Raw genomic sequence first — 21,270 nt, forward strand, 5'->3', positions numbered from 1 at the left:
AATTGTTTTGGAATTTCCAAACAAGCCCATCATCCTATAGTTCATGACATGACTCCAACCTTGGCCAAATGAATACCATATAACCCAGCCAACGACCCGTTTGGCTCGGTGGAGCGAGCAGGATTCAGTTCGCTAAATTGGCTTCAGCTAACCTTAAGCCGAAGCAACTTAAGTCGCTTTCTGCTCAATCCGGGTCATAACAGAAACTTTCAATACGACTTCGAGCCAGCCAAAGGGCTAAAGCTGGCTGGCTTTTGTTTCTTCAGATATCCAGTTACAAGCAACCAAACAGGCCTTAAAGAAATACATGTGAAATAGACATCTGCAGTCATGTTTCTTCTTCGTAGGTTCGGCTTGGAGTCGGGTCCAAACACATCCATCTAAATTTTGTTTATTCTCGATTTCTTATTTTACAACCACCAATAGCAGTGATTCTATGCAATAAACAAGATCACCAATAAAAATAACAGTTATAAGGATGAAGTCATCATCCGCAGATACCTGTGTTGCTAGGAAGTCACCAACCAGGCACCTTTGTGTGCATTAAGCTATTTGATGTACACAAGCTTTCAGGCTGCAACCTGCTAAACTGGTGCATATCATCCAATAATGTAAATATTTATTTATATATATAAGCTACAATAACCTTTCCTACGGTAACACTCCATATATGTCAAAGTTTGAGATAATAGTGGAAAAGATCTTCAACAAGATGACAACATTATGGTAATGATACTTCCTTGCCTTGCAGCTTGTTGCTGAAAGATTGCTTACAGCCACATCAAGAAGCGCATGGCACCATGACATGCATACCTCCTATTTCAAATATCAATTACTATATAATCAATATCAAACTGAGAAAGTGGCTTAAACTAAAACATATAAAGCTGAATTGCATGTGAAATATGTACAAATAACCTCAACAGGAATAAATTCCTTCTCCTGTTTTTAGATGCCTGCATGCTCTGTCCATTGGATAAACTGCCTCTCAAGTCCTGGTGTGAGGTCTGTAGCAGCCGAATGAGAAAGAGGTGCTCTGATCAGGAAAGAAGGGCTTCCCACTATTACAGAAAAAAGATTGAAGTGTGGGAAAAAAAGAAAAAAGATATTTCAGCACCTTAACATTTTCTGAATTTGTGTGATTAGGGAAGCCCTCGATAACAACTACCTGCCTCACCCTCCGCCCTCTAGTAGTTCATCCATGGACAGGGCATGCCTCAATCCAATCAACCCTGATATTGTGTAAAAATATTTACTCTTCTTTCTGTCATTTACGCCAAAGGTGAGTAACATCTCATTGTTGAAAGGGCGTTAAGTGAGAACAAACTGATGGTTCTGATATAATGTTTTCAATAATGTAAGAGGCAGACCTTACAGAAATCCTATTAGTGATGAAATTGTAAAGGCCGCCATTTGTCAACAGATAACATGGCACAATCTCGTGAAGTTTGCGACAGACTTTGAAGTATCAGATCCCTCATATTTGAAGCAGCAGTTTCTCCAGCTCGTTTGGCCAGTTCAAAGTACACAAGAGCCTTAATCATATTACCTGACTAATAACAGCAATAGATCCATTAGTTAATGCCCAGAAAAAGTTTAACTACGAGATAATCAATGCTTTTGATTACTTCATTACAGTATAGTGTAACGATTTTAAAACATCAAGAGAAAAAGGTGCTTCTAGCATTTCATAATATATATAAAAGCCTGAGCCAGAAGGAGCAATTTTGATGATGAGAAAGACTGATCATAGTAATTTACCAATAAAATATAGTTAGCAAGGAAAACAGATGGGACATTAAGAATCATAAATTTGAGCGTTTCCACTTATAGAAAACCGAAAATGAAGAATGTGTATATAGCGATAGAGGTCTTGTAGGACCTGACAGTTTAGTTTCAACACAAGGAAGACATCCGCATAAAATGCATAGTCAGACAAAACGCAAGTTCATGTTCAGAAATTTCTGGACAAAGACCAAAGCTAAAGCAGACTAAAACATGAAATAACAAAGGCAATAATGTGATTAGCCCATACAATGAAAAGCTCAAGGCCATGCTCAAACTGAGCCTTTTTGTGGCCACAGTCTGCAGCAAGTTTCAACCACATCCTGGCACGTGGAATATTCCGTGGCTTCCCTTCACCGAGAGAGTAGCACAAGGAAGTATTATACATGGCACGTATGTTTCCCCCTTCTGCTGCTTTCAAATACCACTTTGCCTGAATTGAAAGACCTCTTTCAGTAAATTATAGAAGACCAAGATGGAAAACTTTATTTTCTTTCATTTAAAGAAATACTTCACTGCACAATAAAATATCCAAGACAGGAGAGATACTCAGTCGGCAGATTGTATATGAAAATGTCAGATTTGAAGTTAGAAGAAGTTTTGCAATCAAAGGCTCACATCTAATGTTTCAATATCTGCTTGGAACATCTGTGACATTTTTCAAGGTGCACTCGTTAATCCCCATCCACCCCAAGAAAGGTGCATTACCACATTCCACCTATCAATGCAGCTTTCAGCAAGCTTTCCAAAATCCTTGCACTCAGCACTTCAAAGCTACTGCTATTTGTGATCTTTGAAGGTTCCACAACCTGTCTCTACACCCACTAATGGATGGATGCAGTGATAGGCAGGTGAGATGAATTTAAAGACATGAATCTTATGCAACATGAAAGTGTATGCGGAACTATAGAGCATGAGCCAGAGCCAAAAGATACTCAAGTTGGAGGATTCTAACTAGATTGTCATAGTTCATTAATAGCACAAGAGCATGACAAATAAGGCTACCAGCTAAAGGACTGTTTGTAGCATCAGCAGTAATGCAGATTCTGAGTACAGAATAGGCTGTTCACAAAAATGTTGTAGGAACACTCCTTCACCAGAAGATAGTGAAGAATGTAAAAGAAAGCAGAGATCTTTTACATGCACATCGAAGTGCTCAAGTCAAAGTCCAAATGGGAAGCTTTGTCAATTGACACGATGAGAAATAGCAGTGGCTCTTGGTATCATGTGTAACTTAATTTTTTAGTCCAAAATTGTATTGTTTTTGTACTTACAAAACTTAATTATAAACTACAACTTGAGGGCCTGTTTTACATGGTTTCAGGTATGTGTCAAGTATAAAAGCATGTTTGAGTGTAAGATCCTTTTACTCTATAAGAACTTCCTATCATGAATCCATATCCAACTATCATACCAATATCCAGGTCAACTTATAAGCGCAAGTACTTCAGAGCGAGTAGTAGAATCTGGAAAACAATGTAGATTTTCAGTTGAGACGGCACATTTCATAATTTAAATTAACAGGATTGAAGCTTCACTCTTTCTTTGACAACATTCTAGTTCAACTCTCTCCCTCAACCTCTCTATCTGTGAGATATAGAGGGTAGAGATGAAGAGAGAAGTTGAGAGAGAATAGAGGTCTAGGAAGCACGAATACTTCATATCACATGCCGTGCCTGTATTGTATCCGTATCGGGTACCGATACTTGTCGAATAATTCTTGGTTACACATTCCATACTTGTGTCGAGTATTCTTCTTTTTCAAAATCTAAAAAAACCCGTTTGGATACTTTACTTTAAATACTTTCTTGATACCTCCAACAAAAAAAAAAAGCAATTTTGTAGTACATTGATATTAATATTAAAATATAAAGTATGGATATGGAATAATGACCAATGATGAGCTTGTAAAAGTTATTGCTACCATTTAGAGCATGGACTATATCATTTTGATAGCCTACTACGCTCTACGAATGTTTTCTTTTGTATACATACAAATATATTTGTGTGTACGTAGGTATGCATGTATGCATATATAAAATAGACCGATACATATACATACGTATACATACATAAGTATATATGTGTGTTATACATACATATATAATATATATATGCATGTGCGTGTGCACGTGTGTATATAAATTTATTTATTTCTGGGCATGGGCATATCTTTGCCATATGATACCTACTTTTCCAAGATTTATCATACCCATATCCCATATGCCTACCCGTGCTTCATGGATTAAGGTAAAACACTATGAAAAGTTAATCTTCAATCCTACTAATGATGACTCCCACAAATATGCAGATGACAAATAAATAGTCACGGAAAGCAAAAAATGCTTTCTTACAAATAATAGACACATAAAGCAAAAACTCATAACAGTAAGACATTAAACAGTAATTCTCCCCTTTTTGTCACACCATAATGGGCACAGCAGTGATTTTTACTAATCATATTGCTACGTCGAAGGCAGACGAGGTGTCAAGAAAAATTAAGTCTCTTTATTAATCAATTAAAAACCTTTTATAAATAATAGTTTAACAGCAGGAAAGTTGCAGACATGAGAATATTGCACTCAAGCATTGAAACTCAAAGTTAGTTCAATTTCAGCCATGCCAAATGAGTTTCAATTTTAGTAGCTTTTAATAGGATCAATGTTCTAACTTTTAACAGTGTTAACCTCGTTTCATAATTTCCAAAAAAAATAACTTCAAAAAAATTCAAAAAGTCTGCAACAAATAAACTTTTAAAAAATAAAGATAAAAGATATCATATACAACATTATCTTGGAGTGTGTTGTATTATGTGGAACTTTTAGATAACAGGTTAACAGCAGAAAAAGTGCAGATATTCTCATATGGCACCCAAGGTTTTGAAACTCAACTTAGTCTTCAGTTTGAGCCAATGAATTCCAAATTTGGTAGTTAAAATTTTTTAAAAGTTCTTAAATTATTTAGAGTTTCAAAAATATTATATTAAAAATATCAAAATTCTAATAATAAAGGGGAAAAAAGAAAAAAAATTAAGATAATGTATATGACATCATCATGGAGTATATGACTCCTAAATGTATATTTTTGGTGGTTAAGAGATAGATATATTTATTTAAAAATAAACAAAGTTAAAATCCTGAATATTGTTAAAACAACGAGTCAAAATTTCCTAGCATAATATCATTCTCTGGTTTAATGACAATTGGACCCATGATTTATGTGTTTATGAGATCTAATCTTAAGTCTTACACACCCGAACTCTATCTCTTGCTAATTAGCAACTCTGAAAGTTCAATATACTCTAGAAAACACTTATCTACTATTTATCAGTTAAAAATCTAAAATAATGTCTCAAATCTATAAGAAGTTACCTTTCTTTTGAGTTTATCAGAAACAACCACCAACAATATCCCCCAAAACTTGCAATATTCAATCATAATCTTAATAAAATCTCATATGTTAGTTCTCTTATCCATAAGTGGCTTACACTTCTCTTTATTCAATTAAAAGAAGAAGAAGTTTTATTTATTTAAAAATTAACAAAATTAAAATCCTCAAGATTTTTTAACCATTGAGTCAAAATTCTCTAGCATCATATCATTCTCTGGTTTAATGAGATCTAATCTCGTCTTACACACCTGAACACCATCTCTTGTTAATTAGCAACTCTGGAAGCTCAATATACCGAAGAAAACCCTTTTCTACTATTTATCAGTTAAAAGTCTAAGATAATGTCTCAAATCTATGAGAAGTTACCTTCTTTTCAGCTTATTACGAACAACCGCCAAGATGCTTCCCACAAAACTTGCAATATTGAATCTTAAGTGGCTAACACCTTCTCTTAATTCAATGAAACTAGTAACCTCAAAATGGTTCTACTGAACCAAAATAGTAAAACATATGAGAAGCATGTGATATAAAGATTTTAAAAGTTCTTAAGCTCAGCACCCATCTTTGGTTTCAAATAGATTTGACCAGATTCACTCAGAACCATTTTTCATCTGGCTGAAATTGAACCAAGAATGGCATGGTCAGTTTCAACCAAAATTAGTCGAAATAACTGAACCTCAAAAAGTTCCAGAGTAATACCTGCAGTAGCCACCTTACGTTAACCAAAAGATTTTGATTTTGCGTGAATCTTCAAATCCCGATTGCATCTCTAATTAAAGTTAAATTATTGTGAAATGAAACATTTACTAGATAAATGAAATACGAATCATAACATATTTAATTATCCATTACCATATTTCTTTCAAAGATTTTTTTTAATTTCTCAATTAATGTCTTATTTATCCATGACCAAGTGGATATTTATCTTTACTAAGTACTAAAGAGACTAAAATATAAGTAATATGAATTATGTAATCATGTTAGTTAATTTTTCAGAAGAAAAATCATGTACATCTAAAGACCTCGACTGAAGTTGCCATGAAGTTTGAGATATAAATTTAAGAATACATAAGTGGGACAGGGTGATCTATCGAACCAGCGGACAACTAACACTCAATACTGCACAAGTAACTACTAACAAAACTTCATCACTTTTCTCGAGCAAGAACACTGGAACTGTAAAAACAAATACCACAGATGGAAAATTTCACAAAGGCCTATGGCAAGCAATTTCATCTTTGGTGGATAACCCACATTTAATGCAGCACAAGTAGCTATTAACAAAACTTCATCTCACTCCTAAAGTAAGAATTTTGAAATAACAAACAATTATCACAGATGGAAAATTTGAAGGCCTACAGCAAGCAATTCATCTTTGACATGCGGATTATGTGTATGCAGCTGAAACTGCATAAACTGATCAGGTGTAAAGTACAAGGCATACAAAACATAACATCATATTTTAAGTTTATAGAACTAAGGGGGAGAACAATGGAGATGATCGTATATTGTTGTATCAGTGCAGGCACAAAATTGAGAGGTAAAAACACATGAGAAGGAAGATAGCATACAGCATCTTGCAGATTGCATTCAACTCCACGACCTCTATGCAGGCAGAGTGCCAAATTATACTGTGCACGTGCGTAGCCTGATTCAGCTGCTTGACGAAACCATGTCACAGCCTTCTCAGGCAAGTCAGCTGTAATCAGAAAGCATCATACCACTATTTTAAAAATAATGTCTTCTGAAACCTACTCTTATCAATAAATTTTCTCTATGTCAACATATATGAGAAGACAAATTGGCATGATTTAAATAAGTGTAGCTGGAAATTTATCACAATCTTTGCCAAGTCTCCTTGAATTTTGGGAATAAACACAAAATAATGCCTACAATAGGGGAACACATAACCACCGCATGGGTCAGCAAAGCTTTGAATTCTAAAACTCTTGATCAAGATGTAGGGTAACAAAGCATGAGTTCTGCTCAGTATAGATAAAGAAATTAAAGTGGAAGTATGGTAACTAAGAAGGGCACATTTGGAAAGCTGTATAAGAGAGCTTAGGGATAGCACAGATTAAGGAAGCTTCAATAAGGACATTATATTCTTAGGCTCAGTGCTGTTGTAGGAATGTCAGAGGGATTGAGGAGATTTATCGCTGTTATCCTACAAAACAAGATTTTATTCAAGCAATGACAATGGAATGTCACTATCTAGATTACAATATGATGCAAAAAAATGGTTTTAGAATTTTTTATATTTTGAAATTATTTTGTGTTTCATAGATCTAGAAGGCCTAGGATTGTTTGATTTTAATCAAAGTTAAGAATCCAGAATGGGATATATTTAGAAAGTGATTAGCTTTAGTTTTACTGGAGTACTAGGTTGATCAAGAGATCAGTTTTCAGTCAAATTTTGAATGTGAGAATCCAAAATTCACCCTAGAGAAGAAAATATTATTTTGGATTGCTTAAGTCTACATTAGTTTGTAAAGAGTGACATTTTTGTACGATTTTCAGGTTACTCTGAATGACTTGATTTTATTTTGAAGTTTTCGCTCTATTCTTCTCATGTCTCGGGCCTTCTTTACCCCTCTACTTGTCTCTCTTTATTCTTCTTCTAAGCCTTCCTCTCATATTAATCTCTCCACTTGAAATATTATGTTGTTCATGATGAAAAAAAATAAGGTGAGAAAATTTCAATTCACACAAAATTGCAACCAAAATTTTTGGCAACCAAGGTTCTAGAAATGCCTAAATGGCCTAGGCAATAGTTCTGTTAAATGCCTACGAAGAACATCTAGGCAGCCAAGCAGGCAGTTCAAGATAGACACCCAAACTTTAATAAAATTAATATGATAAGATTGTATAATTTAACTATCACAAAAATAATAACTCTAACCTCCAGCTTTGCCCCTTTCTCCAGTTTGCTGACCTAAACCCACTTCTCTCACAACTCAAACAAGTGTGAGAAAGCTACATGCCTCAAACAAATCAGGACAGATTATATCGATAGAGGCCTCAATGTTGCTCATGAAACCAAAAAAGTTGAATCCCAAACAAGTTGGAGAACCCTTATATTGATGATAATGATGATAATGACGACGACGATAATGATGAAAATGATGATGACGACAATGATGATAATGACGATGATGACAATGATGACAAACTTACCCCTAGAGATTGTAAACTATCCTAAATCAGCAAAGAGCATCCCAGATCAATAAGATAGCAGCTGAGGGAAACAACAACCAATGAGAACCTGTAGAAAATTGGAATCTGTATCCGAAGACAGCAAAGAAACTAGAAAAAGAGCATCCAAGTGGATCTTGATTCCCGTGAAAAAAGATACTTGCTGTGCTGCTGATATACACATCGTTATCATAAAATCATATAGTTTGCAAGCTGAATCTTGCAACCTAGATCAAGGCCCTAAAATGGCTATAGCATATGGATCTTACTCTTGGATCAAGAACAAAGAGAATCTTAAGAATTAGATTCCTAATACGGATCACACCACGGTTTACCATACTGGCCCAAACTGGGCAATGCGGGGCATACCATATCGAAAAACTCCATATCATACCGAACCGATGCAATGCTAATGTGGCACCGGTACGGAGTCCGGTATTGAGATGACGAACTTTAGATCACACTATTGCTGGGATTAGCATGTGCAACATGGTTATGATATTTACATTTGCAATTAACTTGACGATCCACTTCGAATTATTTGTTTGACTTGTGACTTCAGCGTTATTTGTTATTCAATAATAAGCCTCAAGTTGATAAAGTTAAAAAATCTTCTTATGGTTTCCAACTACAAAAGGAAAAGACCATAAACTTCTAGAGATTAGGCGGAAATAAATTCAAGACTCAAATCTTAATATTGTTTTTTCTTAAAAAATTCTGCCTCAAAGGGTAATTGGACCTATATGTTTGAAGTGGTAGTTCGCAGATCTCATCAATAACTAGGCATGACTTTTGTTTCACTATGCCTTATATATACAAAATCAAGATAGTGGAAAGTCAACCTTTCATATTAATATGTGATAGCTTTTTGTCCTTCATTCATTTAATTTCCAATCAATTTTTTCTTTTATGTTTACAGTTTTTTCAAAATTTAAAATTTTTGAAAGATATCTTGCAATCTCACTATGTGCAATTTGATCCACAAAAAGATGTGATCTAAACATATTTGCCATTCCATCTTGAACCTAATAAAAATGAAAATATACACATTTGTTGGCAACTCAATAATTAGTTTTGTTAGAAAAAGCATTGCACAAAGTTTTGTTATTTCAAAATGTTTACCTTACTTTATTCCAGGATAATGTTAGGAGTATGCACAAGTCTAGCAAGGATAAATTTATCACAGATTATGAATTACAAATTGCATAATTTGGATTACTTGTAGAGTTTCATATTGTACTTTGTCCATAAACTTGAAGCAAAAGAATTGTAGAGATTTATAATTATTATGAATAAAAAATTAAAGCTTGAATCTAAGTTATCTTCTTTAGCTAAGTGATTACCACAAATTCTTTCTTCGTTCTTTTAAATATACGTGATGTTAGTGCAAGAACTCAGAATTGCCTCCAAAACTTGTATTAAGGCTCCATTTGACAGAGCTTTTGATGAACCAAAAAGTACTTTCTGACCCTCCAAAACTACTTTTGGATGTAATAATAGTGTTTGGTAAAAAATCGAGAAGTTGTTTTAGCTTTACTAGAAAGCTAAAAACGTCTACCTGGAAGAATCTCCAAAATGAAACTTCTTTGAAAAAGTACTTTTAACACATGTCGAAAAGCTATCTTAGATTTATTAAAAAAAATTTAGACCAAAATACCCATGATAAAATCATATAATTATAGAAAATGTCCCTTTATATCATAATGCACAAAGAAAGAAAACTGCAGGAGCTCCAACAAACAAGGAACCCTAATCGGCCTTGGCTTTCTCCCTTGCCATGTGATCAAGGTATTATTTTTTTCTCCATTTATTTATCCATTGTTTTGAACAAGAAAAGCATTGGAAAGAAAGAAATCGTAAAATGTCACTTTTGCAAGTATGATTGTGTGCCTCTACAATTTTTTTCAAAAATTAGTTTCTAAAAATATTATATTAATAAAATATTAATATATAATCATAATAATTATAATATTTTATATCAAAATATTGTATTATACTATAAATATTATATTATATTATATTATATTATATCATCATATATTGATATGTTATGTTATATAATATCGAATTATGTTGTATTATTATGCTGTAGTATACAATATTACATTAACTACATTAGAATAATATAATATTACATTACAGTAATATTATACTATATTATATATTTATGTATTAATACATATTGTATTTTATTATGCTCTGTCGTATAATACTATGCAATATTTTTTATGGTCATTTTGTCATACCAAAAGTACTTTCTCAGTTTGTTTGCTAAATATATATTAAAGTTTTACAACACTTTAGAAATGTAATTACCAAACAAATAGCTTTTTATAAAAGCTCTACTTCTGAAATCTCTACTGCCAACAGCTTTTCCAAACAGGGCCTAAATCAAGTTTATTTCTATGGGTTTCACAACTATACTCCATAGAACACAAAATTAGTTTGTTCTCTCCATTATCTTATTGTCAACCAATTTTACTGCCTCCTTCTCCTTCCAACTTTGAGAGTTCAAGGAATACCTATGACATGTTTTCCAATTTTTCTTTTACTTTCCTTCAAACATATTGTAGAAAAGTTCATAGTTAGTGAAAGAACAAAGGCGGTTGGGTTGTTTGGACTTATACAAAACAAGGCAATACCAAAGAAGGAAATAGATAGAGGAATCACTTAATAAATAAATAAATAAATAAGTGGAGTCAAATGTAGAGATGGCAAAAATTGATCCAACCTAACCCTATTTAGATCGAGTATGCGTCAAGGATTTTTCAATTAGTGTTGGGTATAAGTCGTATTTTTTGACCCGAACTTTAAAATAGACCAGGTATGGATTGAAGTTTAGACCCGATTTAGGTCATGATAGTAGAGTTCAATTTGGGCAAAACTACCTTTGGTTTGGTTGAGTGATGATCTTGGATAATAATTTTTAGATTAGTTAGTCTTTCTATTGATACTAGTTGTTTAAATCATTTTGGAAATTTATTGGTAAAAATTGTAAATATGGGATTTGATGGTTAGCATAGATCTATGCAAGAGCTGAGACTTACAAAATAGATTAAGTTAAGGTCAAATCAGTGATCCAAAATAATCCTTGAGTAAGTATAGATCAAGAGGTCTCGACCTAATGTCAGGTTGTTCTTGCTTCACCCTACCCGACCCAATGCCAACCCAATTCAAAGCAATTTGTGGGACCCATGATGATGTCGAACCAGAGGGGTTGGAGATGCATCTACTAGTGAGTTCCCATTATAGTGATAAAAATGATTCATAAACAGTTTTGAGCAGCAGAATCCTAAAATGAAAGTAACCATGCTTATAAAGTTAATAGGTGGTCTATACATGTAAACTTCACCACTAACTAGTATATTATGAGACCATTCCTCTAACATATTATTGAAACAAGAAGCAACATCATGTCTCCATTGTATAGACTACTAGAGAGGTTGAAAATGCATCTAATGGAGTTCCCATTAAAATGGTAAAGATGATTCATAAAAATTTTTGAGCAGAAGAATCGTACTTAACTATGATTATAAATTTAGGAGGTAGTCTATACATCTACACTTCATCACGAGCTAGTAGATTACAAGGTCATTCCTCTAACATACTATCAAAAGCAAGAAACAGCAATCATGTCGCCACTGATATCCATGCATGGAATATAGTATCCTACACAAGCAGATGTCATCCTTCTTCCCCGGCATTCAAACAAAACATCAGATGTTAGCACCTTAGAGTTCAGAATTACAGCAAATGTGTCGTGTATATAGCTCACTTAAATTGTCCAAGTGAAAATGCAGAGCTCTTAAATTTTCATGAAATAAAAAGCGTACACTCAATGTCCTCTTGACAAAAGAGTAATTAATTCAGGAAATGGGCGACAGATTTGCGTGAGCCTACAGAATTCACATCCAAAATGAAGTCAAAATTCAATTAAATGAAGAAAAGGAATAGAAACAGAAGTACAGAACAGTCTAGATTACAATAAATTTTACTCTGGAAATGAAAGCTGAAGAACAAAAGATCTGCTAAACGGAGCTAGGAGAATAGTGCATGCTAGTGGTAGACAATCAGTTTCAACAATTGTAACAAGAACACGGAGTCGAGATAACAAATAAATCCATAAAATTTTCAGTACTAGAAAGAAAGGAAGGGACAAAAACAAACACCAGACCTTCCAAGTAGCAGGTGCCAAGATTGGATTGACCGACTGGATGCCCGACCTCGGCAGCTTTCTCATACAAAGCCATGGCTTTCTCTTTCTCTCCCATTTCCCCATACATGACTCCGGCGTCCACCATGGCAGGGGCGGACCCTAGAGCGGCGCCCTTGAGGAAGTACTCGAGAGCGCGTTGCGGGTTGGGGCGGACCCCTCCATGGCCGTGCCGGAAGCGTTTTCCCCAGCGGAGCAAGATCATGGCCTCCCGCAGCGGCCGGAGTGATTCCCGCCAGGCGCGGCACACCATACTCGCCGCCCACAGGTTGGGCACATCGAAGGGGGCTGCCACCCTAGCTAGCACATCGAAAGGAAGGTCGGAGAAGCTCGCCGGCGGCCGAGGAGGGGTCGAGGAGAAAGTGTCGCCGCCTCTATCTCGGCGGCGGCAATCGTGGGTGGATTTGGGGGCGGAGGAGATGCTGGGTTTCTTTTTCTTGTTGAAGCTGTGAGGGTGCCCGCGGCGGTCTCGGAAGCGAAGGGTGGAGAGACCGGCGGCGGACGGCGAGGAGGGCGCTATATCGGTCGAATCCATGGCAGTGGGGATCGCTGCAATTGTGCGCTCCGGGATGGTTCGATTGGGAGTATTTCAGGGTAGAGGGACAAGGTGGAGATGGTTATGGCCTATGGGGCCCACTTTATAAATGGTCGATAGGGGTAGCAAAATATAATCCGGCTCGCCAACCTAGCCCGTGTTCGACCTAATAAACAATTTTGGGTTTGGCCTCAACAGGTTCGGATTGTAAACAGGTTGATCCGTTTAATCTGTTTATTAATTGAGTCGGATACAGGTTTTAATTGTTGGGCCCGTTTAACCCATTTAACCTATAAATATTAAATAATTTTCTAATCCGTATCCGGTATCCCATACGAATCACGGCCACAATTTTCCCCTTTCGGGCTTTCCTCTATTATCATCAATCGAATCTTCGATTGGAACCCATCGCGGCACCCGATCGGTGCTCTCATTGTCGTCGCTTGAGTCTCTCCGGATTTCTTCTCTTCCTCATCGGCAAGATAGGGTTTGGAGAATCCAAAAAATATAGGATTTTTCTGGCATGAGGTTGGATGGATAAAGGATGCCAGAGCTCCGTAGCGGAGTGCGGAAGGGGCGAGCACAGGCGAACCCGATGTCCAAGACGAGAGGCTGATCACCGCCAGGAGGAGGAGGGCACTGAGGAACAAGGCCGAGAGTCTCTCCGGATTTTTTCTCTTCCTCGTTCACCGAGCCGAGGGAGGAGATCAGGTTTCTGTTGTTGGGAATTGTATCCTAAATGTCAATCGTCAGCATATTGATGATTGAATTTTGTAAATAAATTGACAAATTAATAAAGTATTATTTGGTATTATTCATCATTTCATCTTCAAATGAACTCTTATATGATGAAGTCCTTAAGACTTATGTTATGATAAAGGAGGATTTATCTTTGAGTCCTTAAACTTGTTCGCGACCAAATGATATGTTGTTACTAGGACGACAACATTATCGAGATTAGGTCGTTGTGTGACATATACGTTGGTTGTCCTCTTAACCAAGGAGTGTGGAGACACTGGTATGCCATACAGGTGAAGTGTAGAAGTACATTTCACTGAATGTGACCAATTCCGGAACGCTCTACTGTCAAGAGATGTTCCGAGTGGATATGGGTATAAGTTTGGCCCTCTGACCTGAGATCGCAACCTGTGACTAGCAAGCAACTCACTGTACTTTGGTACCGGACTACCTGAATTTCTAATTCAGTGACGGAAGGTCACTAGGTGCAGTCAAGTACTTGCGTTGTCAGTTGTGAGTCGAGATGGAATTGACGCCTCCTGGAAACAGAAGATAATATCTTGTGATTAATTTAGTAAAACCTTGGCTAGGGTAATCCCAGTGAGGAGTCACGGGATATCTAAAGTTAATCACATAATGGATGTACTAATTATAGGGTTGACAGTGAGCTCTAAGTCATCATGGCATTAGAAGTCAAAGGGATTGAATTATACAGTAACCATAGTCCAGGATTCCAGAATATTTGCTTCGCATATATTCGGCCTATCCGGACGTCGGGTACCATTGCTAGATAGTCACATCGATTAGTATAGGAAGACGTTTTTATACTACCGATTTAGGTTCGAACCTATGAGGTCACACGCATAGAAGTTTCTAGGTTGATCAAATGGCTGATTGATGATTAAGAATCATTCAGGGGTAATTTGGTCAATTCGATTGACAAATTATCCAAAGCAAAAGTTGCATTAAAATAATTATTGAATTATTGAAGGATTAATTAACAATTAGATTGCTAATGAACTCAATTTGATTGAGTAATTGGGCTTAGGTTGAGCCAAATTGAATAGGATTCAATTTGGGCTGCATCAGGGTTTGACGTAATTGGATTGGGTTCAACCCAAGTAGATTGAGCTTGACCCAATTGATGGGACTTAACCCAATTGGATTGGGCTTGATCCAAATCAATTAGAAGACCTTATTTGATGAGGATTATGAGTCCAAATAATCAGAATTGGATAAGGAGAAGAATCCCTAAATTTTAGGAATACATCCTTATCTTCTTGGAGAAGAATGACACCTTAATTTATCCCCAATATTTTCTACGCCTATCCTCTTTATTTTTGGCCAAAAAATGGCATGAGAAGAGAGGAGGCGTGGGCTATATTTTCGATAAAAATGGCGCCTTAAATCTTTCTAGAAAGATTTAGATGAATTTCCTAATTTGTAAGGATTGCATGGTGCATGAAATAGGGTGGTCTGCGGCTGAACTTTGGATGCATGAATTCCTATATTTTAGGGATCCAAAATGCACAAAATTTGGATATGTTTATCTCCTCTTAGCTGCCAAACCACTAGAATTTTTTGAAAATTTTATCAGCCAAATTAGTTGGCTAAATTAGGTGTGAGGCGTGGGGTGGTCTTTTGGCTATAAAAGACCCCCATGCCTTGGGTTCAAGATATACCATATTTAGAGGTTTCAAAAAATTTTGAAAAAATTCTCTAAGGGCCTCCATCCCTTCTTCTCCTTCTTCCTCATGTCCATCCTCCATCTCCTTGAAGAACAATCAAAGGTTGAGTGTTTAAAAGGAGAAAGCTTCAGCCATTGCAATGTTCCTGCACGAGCTAGCACTCCCGCAAAAGACGATCTACCTAGGGCTTCGCGTGTACTTCTCATAGAGGCCATTCGTGTGCGTGGCTGCAAAGTCAAGGATCAGATCCACAAGTTTCTTCTATCATAAAAGGTATTAATCCCACATCAATATTTTATTTTGGAGTCAGGGTCTAGGTCTGATTCTCCGAGGTTTTACCCTCCTTTGGGGCTCCTCACGGAGTTATCTCCAGAATCTATTCGATGGATATTCGGAAATTAATCGGAATAGAGTGTTTACCTTTCAGATCTGATAGTTAATAATGCATGAATGTTTTAGCATAATTGTTTAAATGATTCCGGCATAATCCTATGTGTTCTTAAGGTGCTGATTTCTAGATTTGATCTTGTAAGCATGCATGAATTAAATTATTTGATTCGATTTTTCCGCTGCATTTTAAAACTTAAAAGGAACTACGTATGACTTGATCCCCCTTATGAAGGGGTACGTAGGCAACCCAATTAGGTTCAGCCATGGTTTTTTAAAAAAAATAATTAAATTTCAGCATTCTTAACACCGAAGAACCTAGGATTCACTTTCAGTGGTATCAGAGCCAGGTTCGTGTTTAAACTTTTATGTTTTAATTCTTGCAATTAAATCTGAAATTATTAACATGTTTAGATTAGATCTAAAGTGCTTTTTATGATTGATTTAATTGCTGATTATGCATGATTAAGTAGATCTGAAATTTTGGATGCATATGATGCTTGTTTGTGTTAGGATTAGTAACATGAATAAATCTAAAATTATAATATTGTTTAGTTTAGATCTAAATAAAGTTTATAATTCATATGATCTCTGATTTTAATAAACAAATCAGATCTGAAAATAAAAGTGAAAAAATAAATACATAAGATGTATGTTGTTTGAATTAATTCATGTTATTATATATATGTGATGCATGAACATAAAACATAATGATTTAAACATGAATTAAATCTGATTACATGTGATTAATTACAAAAACTCAGATCTAAAAATATGTTTTAAGAATTGAAAGATTGTAATTAATATGTAATTAAAAAGAAATATGCAATGATCAAAACTTTCATAAGTCTAAACTTAATTGAGAATTAAGTGTTATGAAATAGAATTGTAACTCAATTAATTGACATTGCATAATTCTTTGGGCATATGAGTTAGCTTGAATCAAGTTCCTAGGATTGGGTTAGACCTAAGGTTAGAATCATACATGGACAAATAGAATTAATTGATCAAATCTAATTAAGTAGTAACTAGATTAGGTCAAGAAAATTCTAAGTTAATTTACAATAGTTGTAGATGGATCAAGTCCATGTCTTTGATTAGACCAAGATGGAACTTGATTTAGGCTCAGAGGTGTAGCCTGAGTCATTTGAGTAATCAAATCGAAATTGATTAACCAGTCGGTGTCTAAGGTAAGTTTGGCAGTTTTGACCGGTGGTTTTTAATTGGGAGCTACTCGCACTGATTCGTCTTTGTCGAGTTAATGGCATATCCCTTCCACCAATCTCACTTACCTGGCCGACATGGTCAATCACATTTTGATTGGATCACTTAATGATTCAAGTTAGCCTATGCCTATAAGAAAAATCAGTTTGACTGATTTAGGTGCCTCCTTAACCGGTTTGAGTCTAATCTGATTTGGTGAAGTCAGTGGAAGAAATTAGACTAACCGGACCCTCTTATCTATCCCAATTATGAAATCCTCTAAAATTATTAGGTCCTTAAAATAAAATGGTTATGGGGATAACTAGGTCATAGCCTCCCATTAAGTTGGGTGATAATGGGTCCAATATTTTGATAATTATTGGAGGCGTCACACACCTGGTACTTATCAAGCATTGAAATTGTCATTCAATATATGATGAGTTAAGTGTACCTTCAATAGGCGGTCAGGTGAGCCGAGCCACACTCGGGCTTGGTCGTCTATTAGTTGATTAGACTTAATCCTTCATTTAATGGTTGGACCTGACTAGGGTATTCGGTGGAGGCGCCACACGCCTGCTGAAGAACCCAGGGCAAAATCATCACTAGAAGTTGCTTGGTGAAGCAATTGGTTAAGAACCTACCAATAGGTGCATACGGGTTAACCGAGCCACACTCGGGCCTATATGGGATCTATTGGGTTCTAGTGCTCACTAAATAATTAAGAGTAATTTTTCGAATTGAAGGTAGAGGCTACCAATTTGTATAAAATAGTGGAAGTACTTTTAGACTAAAGTCCAAGTCTATTGAGTTTAGTCAATTCATATACTAATAGCCAAATTTTCTTTTTATGCAGAAATGGCCACTAATTTGTCACTTCGCTCATTGTTGGACAATGACAAGTTGACTAGTCCAAATTTCAATAATTGGCATAGGAAACTGAAAATAGTGCTAGAGCATGAAAGGATCCTTTATGTGATAACGGATCTAGCACCTGAGCAGCCTGCTGCTAATGCATCAAGATCGGCCAGAGACACTTATCAGAAGTGGCTCAGTGACCGGATCACTATTCGATGCATCATGTTGGCAGCAATGAGTGATGAGTTTAGTAGGCGTTTTGAGAATACGTAGCCGGAAGATATCATTCAAGTGTTAAATGAATCATTCGGTGTTCCTGATGACGTTGAGAGGCACAAAACTAGTTGTGCCATCTTCAGCGCCCGAATGAAAGATGGGACCTCGGTAACTGATCATGTACTGTACATGATTGAGTTGATCGAGCGTCTAAGCTCTCTTGGCTTTCCCCTTCATGATCAATTGGGGAAGGATGCCATACTAAACTCATTGCCTGGATCATACCGTCCTTTGTAAATTTCTCACTCATTTTCGTATGACGAAACCTGTAGTAAATTATCACCAATTGTTGGGGTTATTACAGACGTTTAAGAATGATCACCAACTTTTTAAGAAGACGGTGAACTTTGTGGGAGGTTCATCCAAGGGTCGCCCCTTTAAGAAAGAAAAAAAGAAAAAAAAATCCAAAAGAAACAAGTGCACCATGCTCAGCCTAGTCAGAAAAAGAATAAAAAGGCTGATCAGAGCAAGGCGGAGTGCTTCTTCTGCAAGAAGCAAGGACATTGGAAGAGGAACTGTCCTCTTTACATTGCATCCCTCGATCTGAACCGGCTTAAAAAAAGTGGGCAATCAGTTGCCAATCAAGGTACTTATATGATAACACCTTGCAATTTTTCTATTTGTGATAATTCGACCTGGGTATTGGATATCGGTAGTCCTTTTAATATTTGCAATTCGTTGCAGGGGCTACAAGTCAGTGAGAGGTTTGAAGAAGGAGAAAGGTTCCTGAATGTTGGAGATGGAAGATCAGTTCCAGTTCTAGCTTTAGGAATTCTTAAACTTGAATTCAACTCTCATGTAAATGTCCTTAGTGATTGTCACTATTGTCCAAGTTTTTTATTGAATGCCATTTCTGTAGGCCTTTTGGCCAAAAATGGTTATGAAATATCAATAAAAAAGGATTATTGCAATATCATTTGGAATGGTGCTGCTGTAATGAATAGAACTCTGAGTAATGGCATTTACATTTTGTCACAGCTTGTTCATGTAATGTACAAGTCCAATAAGCACCCTAGAATAGATAATGTCACGGATGTCTACCTTTGGCATCATAGGCTAGGACATATTAACAAGAACAGGATGAACAGGTTAAGTAAAGAGGGAATCCTCGATGTTAATGATTGTGAATCATTGACAACCTGTGAATCATGCCTTCTTGGTAAAATGACCAAATCACCTTTTACCGAAAAAGGTGAACAAGCTAGTGACTTATTGACCCTTGTACATTCTGATGTATGTGGGCCAATGAGCACAAATGCTAGAGGTGGGTATTCATATTTTATTACGTTTACAGACGACCATTCTAGGTATGGTTATGTCTATTTAATGAGACATAAATCTGAATCATTTGAAATGTTCAAATTATATCGTAATGAAGTAGAAAAATAAACTGGAAAGGGTATTAAAACTCTTCGATCAGATCGAGGAGGTGAATACCTCACCAGTGAGTTTTTGACATATCTAGGAGAAAATGAGATTCTCTCTCAATGGACTCCTCCTGGTACACCACAGTATAACGGTGTATCAGAAAGGAGAAATCGAACTCTGTTAGACATAGTTCGATCCATGATGGGGTTTGCTGATCTGCCCATATCCTTTTGGGGATATGCTCTTGAGTCAGCCTGCTACATTCTAAATAAGGTTCCAAGTAAGTCTGTAAATAAAACACCACATGAGATGTGGACTGGACGTAAGCCGATGCTCTCTCATTTTAGGGTTTGGGGGTGTCCAGCATACGTCAAACATTTGAAAACAGACAAACTTGAACCCAAGTCTGACAAATGTTTCTTTGTTGGTTATCCTAAAGAAACTAAAGGATATTACTTCTACTTTGCTGAAGAACAAAAGTTGTTCGTAAGCAATAGAGCTGTTTTTCTGGAGAAAGAATTCCTTAGTGAAGGAACTAAAAGCTCTAATGTTGAGCTTAGGGAAGTTCAACATGTAGAAGACCCGATACCATCCACTGAACCAATTGAGTCAGATTTGATTAGATCAGATCCAGAAGCCATCTTAGATGCACCATTAAGGCGATCAGGTAGAGTACCACGTCAGCCGGACAGATACTACGGTTTCTTGGTCCGGGACGGGGATCCTATCGAACTTGATGAAAACCATGAGGATCCGATCACATATATGGATGCAATGCAGAGGTATGACTCTGATAAATGGCTTGGAGCCATCCAATCCGAAATGAAATCCATGAAGGTCAATGATGTATGGACATTAGTTGACCCACCCGAAGGGATTAAACCCATAGGGTGTAAGTGGATATTCAAAAGGAAACGGGGTGCAGACGGAAAGGTAGAGACCTATAAAGCCCGTCTGGTTACCAAGGGATATCGTCAACGTTATGGTATTGACTATGACGAGACATTTTCTCCTATGGTAATGCTCAAGTTCATTCGGATTGTGCTTGCGATAGCAGCACATTTAGACTATGAAATCTGGCAAATGGATGTAAAGACCGCATTTCTAAATGGAGATTTAGAAAAGGAGGTATATATGATACAACCAGAAGGTTTTACATCTACAGATGAGTCTAAGGTGTGCAAGTTACAAAGGTCCATTTATGGATTAAAGCAAGCTTCACGGAGTTGGAATATACGTTTTGATAAGGTAATCAAAACATATGGCTTCATTAAAAATGAAGAGGAACCTTGCATTTATAAATGGGCAAATGATTCAGTTATTATATTTCTTATTTTGTATGTGGATGACATTCTTTTAATCGGGAATGACATTCCTGCATTACAAGGAATAAAGGTATGGCTATCATCTCAATTTGCCATGAAGAATTTGGGAGAAGCATCTTACATCCTAGGGATGAAGATCTATAAAGATAGATATAGAAGATTGCTTGGATTATCCCAATCCACATACATTGATACTATACTGAAAAGGTTCAGTATAATTAATTCCAATAAAGGCTATCTTCCAATGGGCCATGGAATTAACCTCTCTAAAAGGGATTGTCCGACAACCTCTTAAGAAAGAAAGAGTATGGA

General features: G+C 36.3%; 1 protein-coding gene across 16 annotated transcripts; it reads right to left on the reverse strand.

The window, feature by feature from the left end:
• Positions 1-360: 360 nt before the first annotated feature.
• On the reverse strand, positions 361-13,190 carry LOC103698089 (F-box protein At1g70590). Of its 16 annotated transcripts, none has more exons than XR_003383691.2 (7): positions 12,545-13,190; positions 6,747-6,874; positions 2,036-2,218; positions 1,371-1,553; positions 1,169-1,232; positions 919-1,061; positions 452-816 (listed from the first exon to the last, which is right to left on the reverse strand). XR_003383691.2 is itself a non-coding variant. In XM_008780061.4 (5 exons), the coding sequence occupies exons 1-4, from the start codon at positions 13,116-13,118 to the stop codon at positions 1,386-1,388; spliced, it is 1,053 nt and encodes a 350-aa protein (XP_008778283.1). In that variant the 5' UTR covers positions 13,119-13,190; the 3' UTR covers positions 361-816; positions 1,376-1,385. The 16 variants fall into 16 exon arrangements, 5 of the variants coding, with proteins under 5 accessions (XP_008778283.1, XP_008778286.1, XP_008778281.1 ...); XR_003383687.2 differs by having other exon boundaries at positions 1,169-1,264; XR_602658.4 differs by having other exon boundaries at positions 919-1,007; positions 1,118-1,264.
• Between the last annotated feature and the right edge of the window lie 8,080 nt (positions 13,191-21,270).

Source organism: Phoenix dactylifera, chromosome 14 (genome assembly GCF_009389715.1).
Source record: "Phoenix dactylifera cultivar Barhee BC4 chromosome 14, palm_55x_up_171113_PBpolish2nd_filt_p, whole genome shotgun sequence".
NCBI classification, from domain to species: Eukaryota; Viridiplantae; Streptophyta; class Magnoliopsida; order Arecales; family Arecaceae; genus Phoenix; species Phoenix dactylifera.

Excerpts from the sequence above, each read along its gene's own strand:
- LOC103698089 (XM_008780061.4), bottom strand. The coding sequence starts at position 13,118 with ATGGATTCGACCGATATAGCGCCCTCCTCGCCGTCCGCCGCCGGTCTC. Across the intron at positions 2,219-6,746 it reads AATGCAATCTGCAAGATGCT|GCAAAGTGGTATTTGAAAGC; the intron begins GTATGCTATCTT and ends CTTTCAATTCAG. Across the intron at positions 1,554-2,035 it reads ATGGCCTTGAGCTTTTCATT|TCAGGTAATATGATTAAGGC; the intron begins GTATGGGCTAAT and ends TGCTGTTATTAG.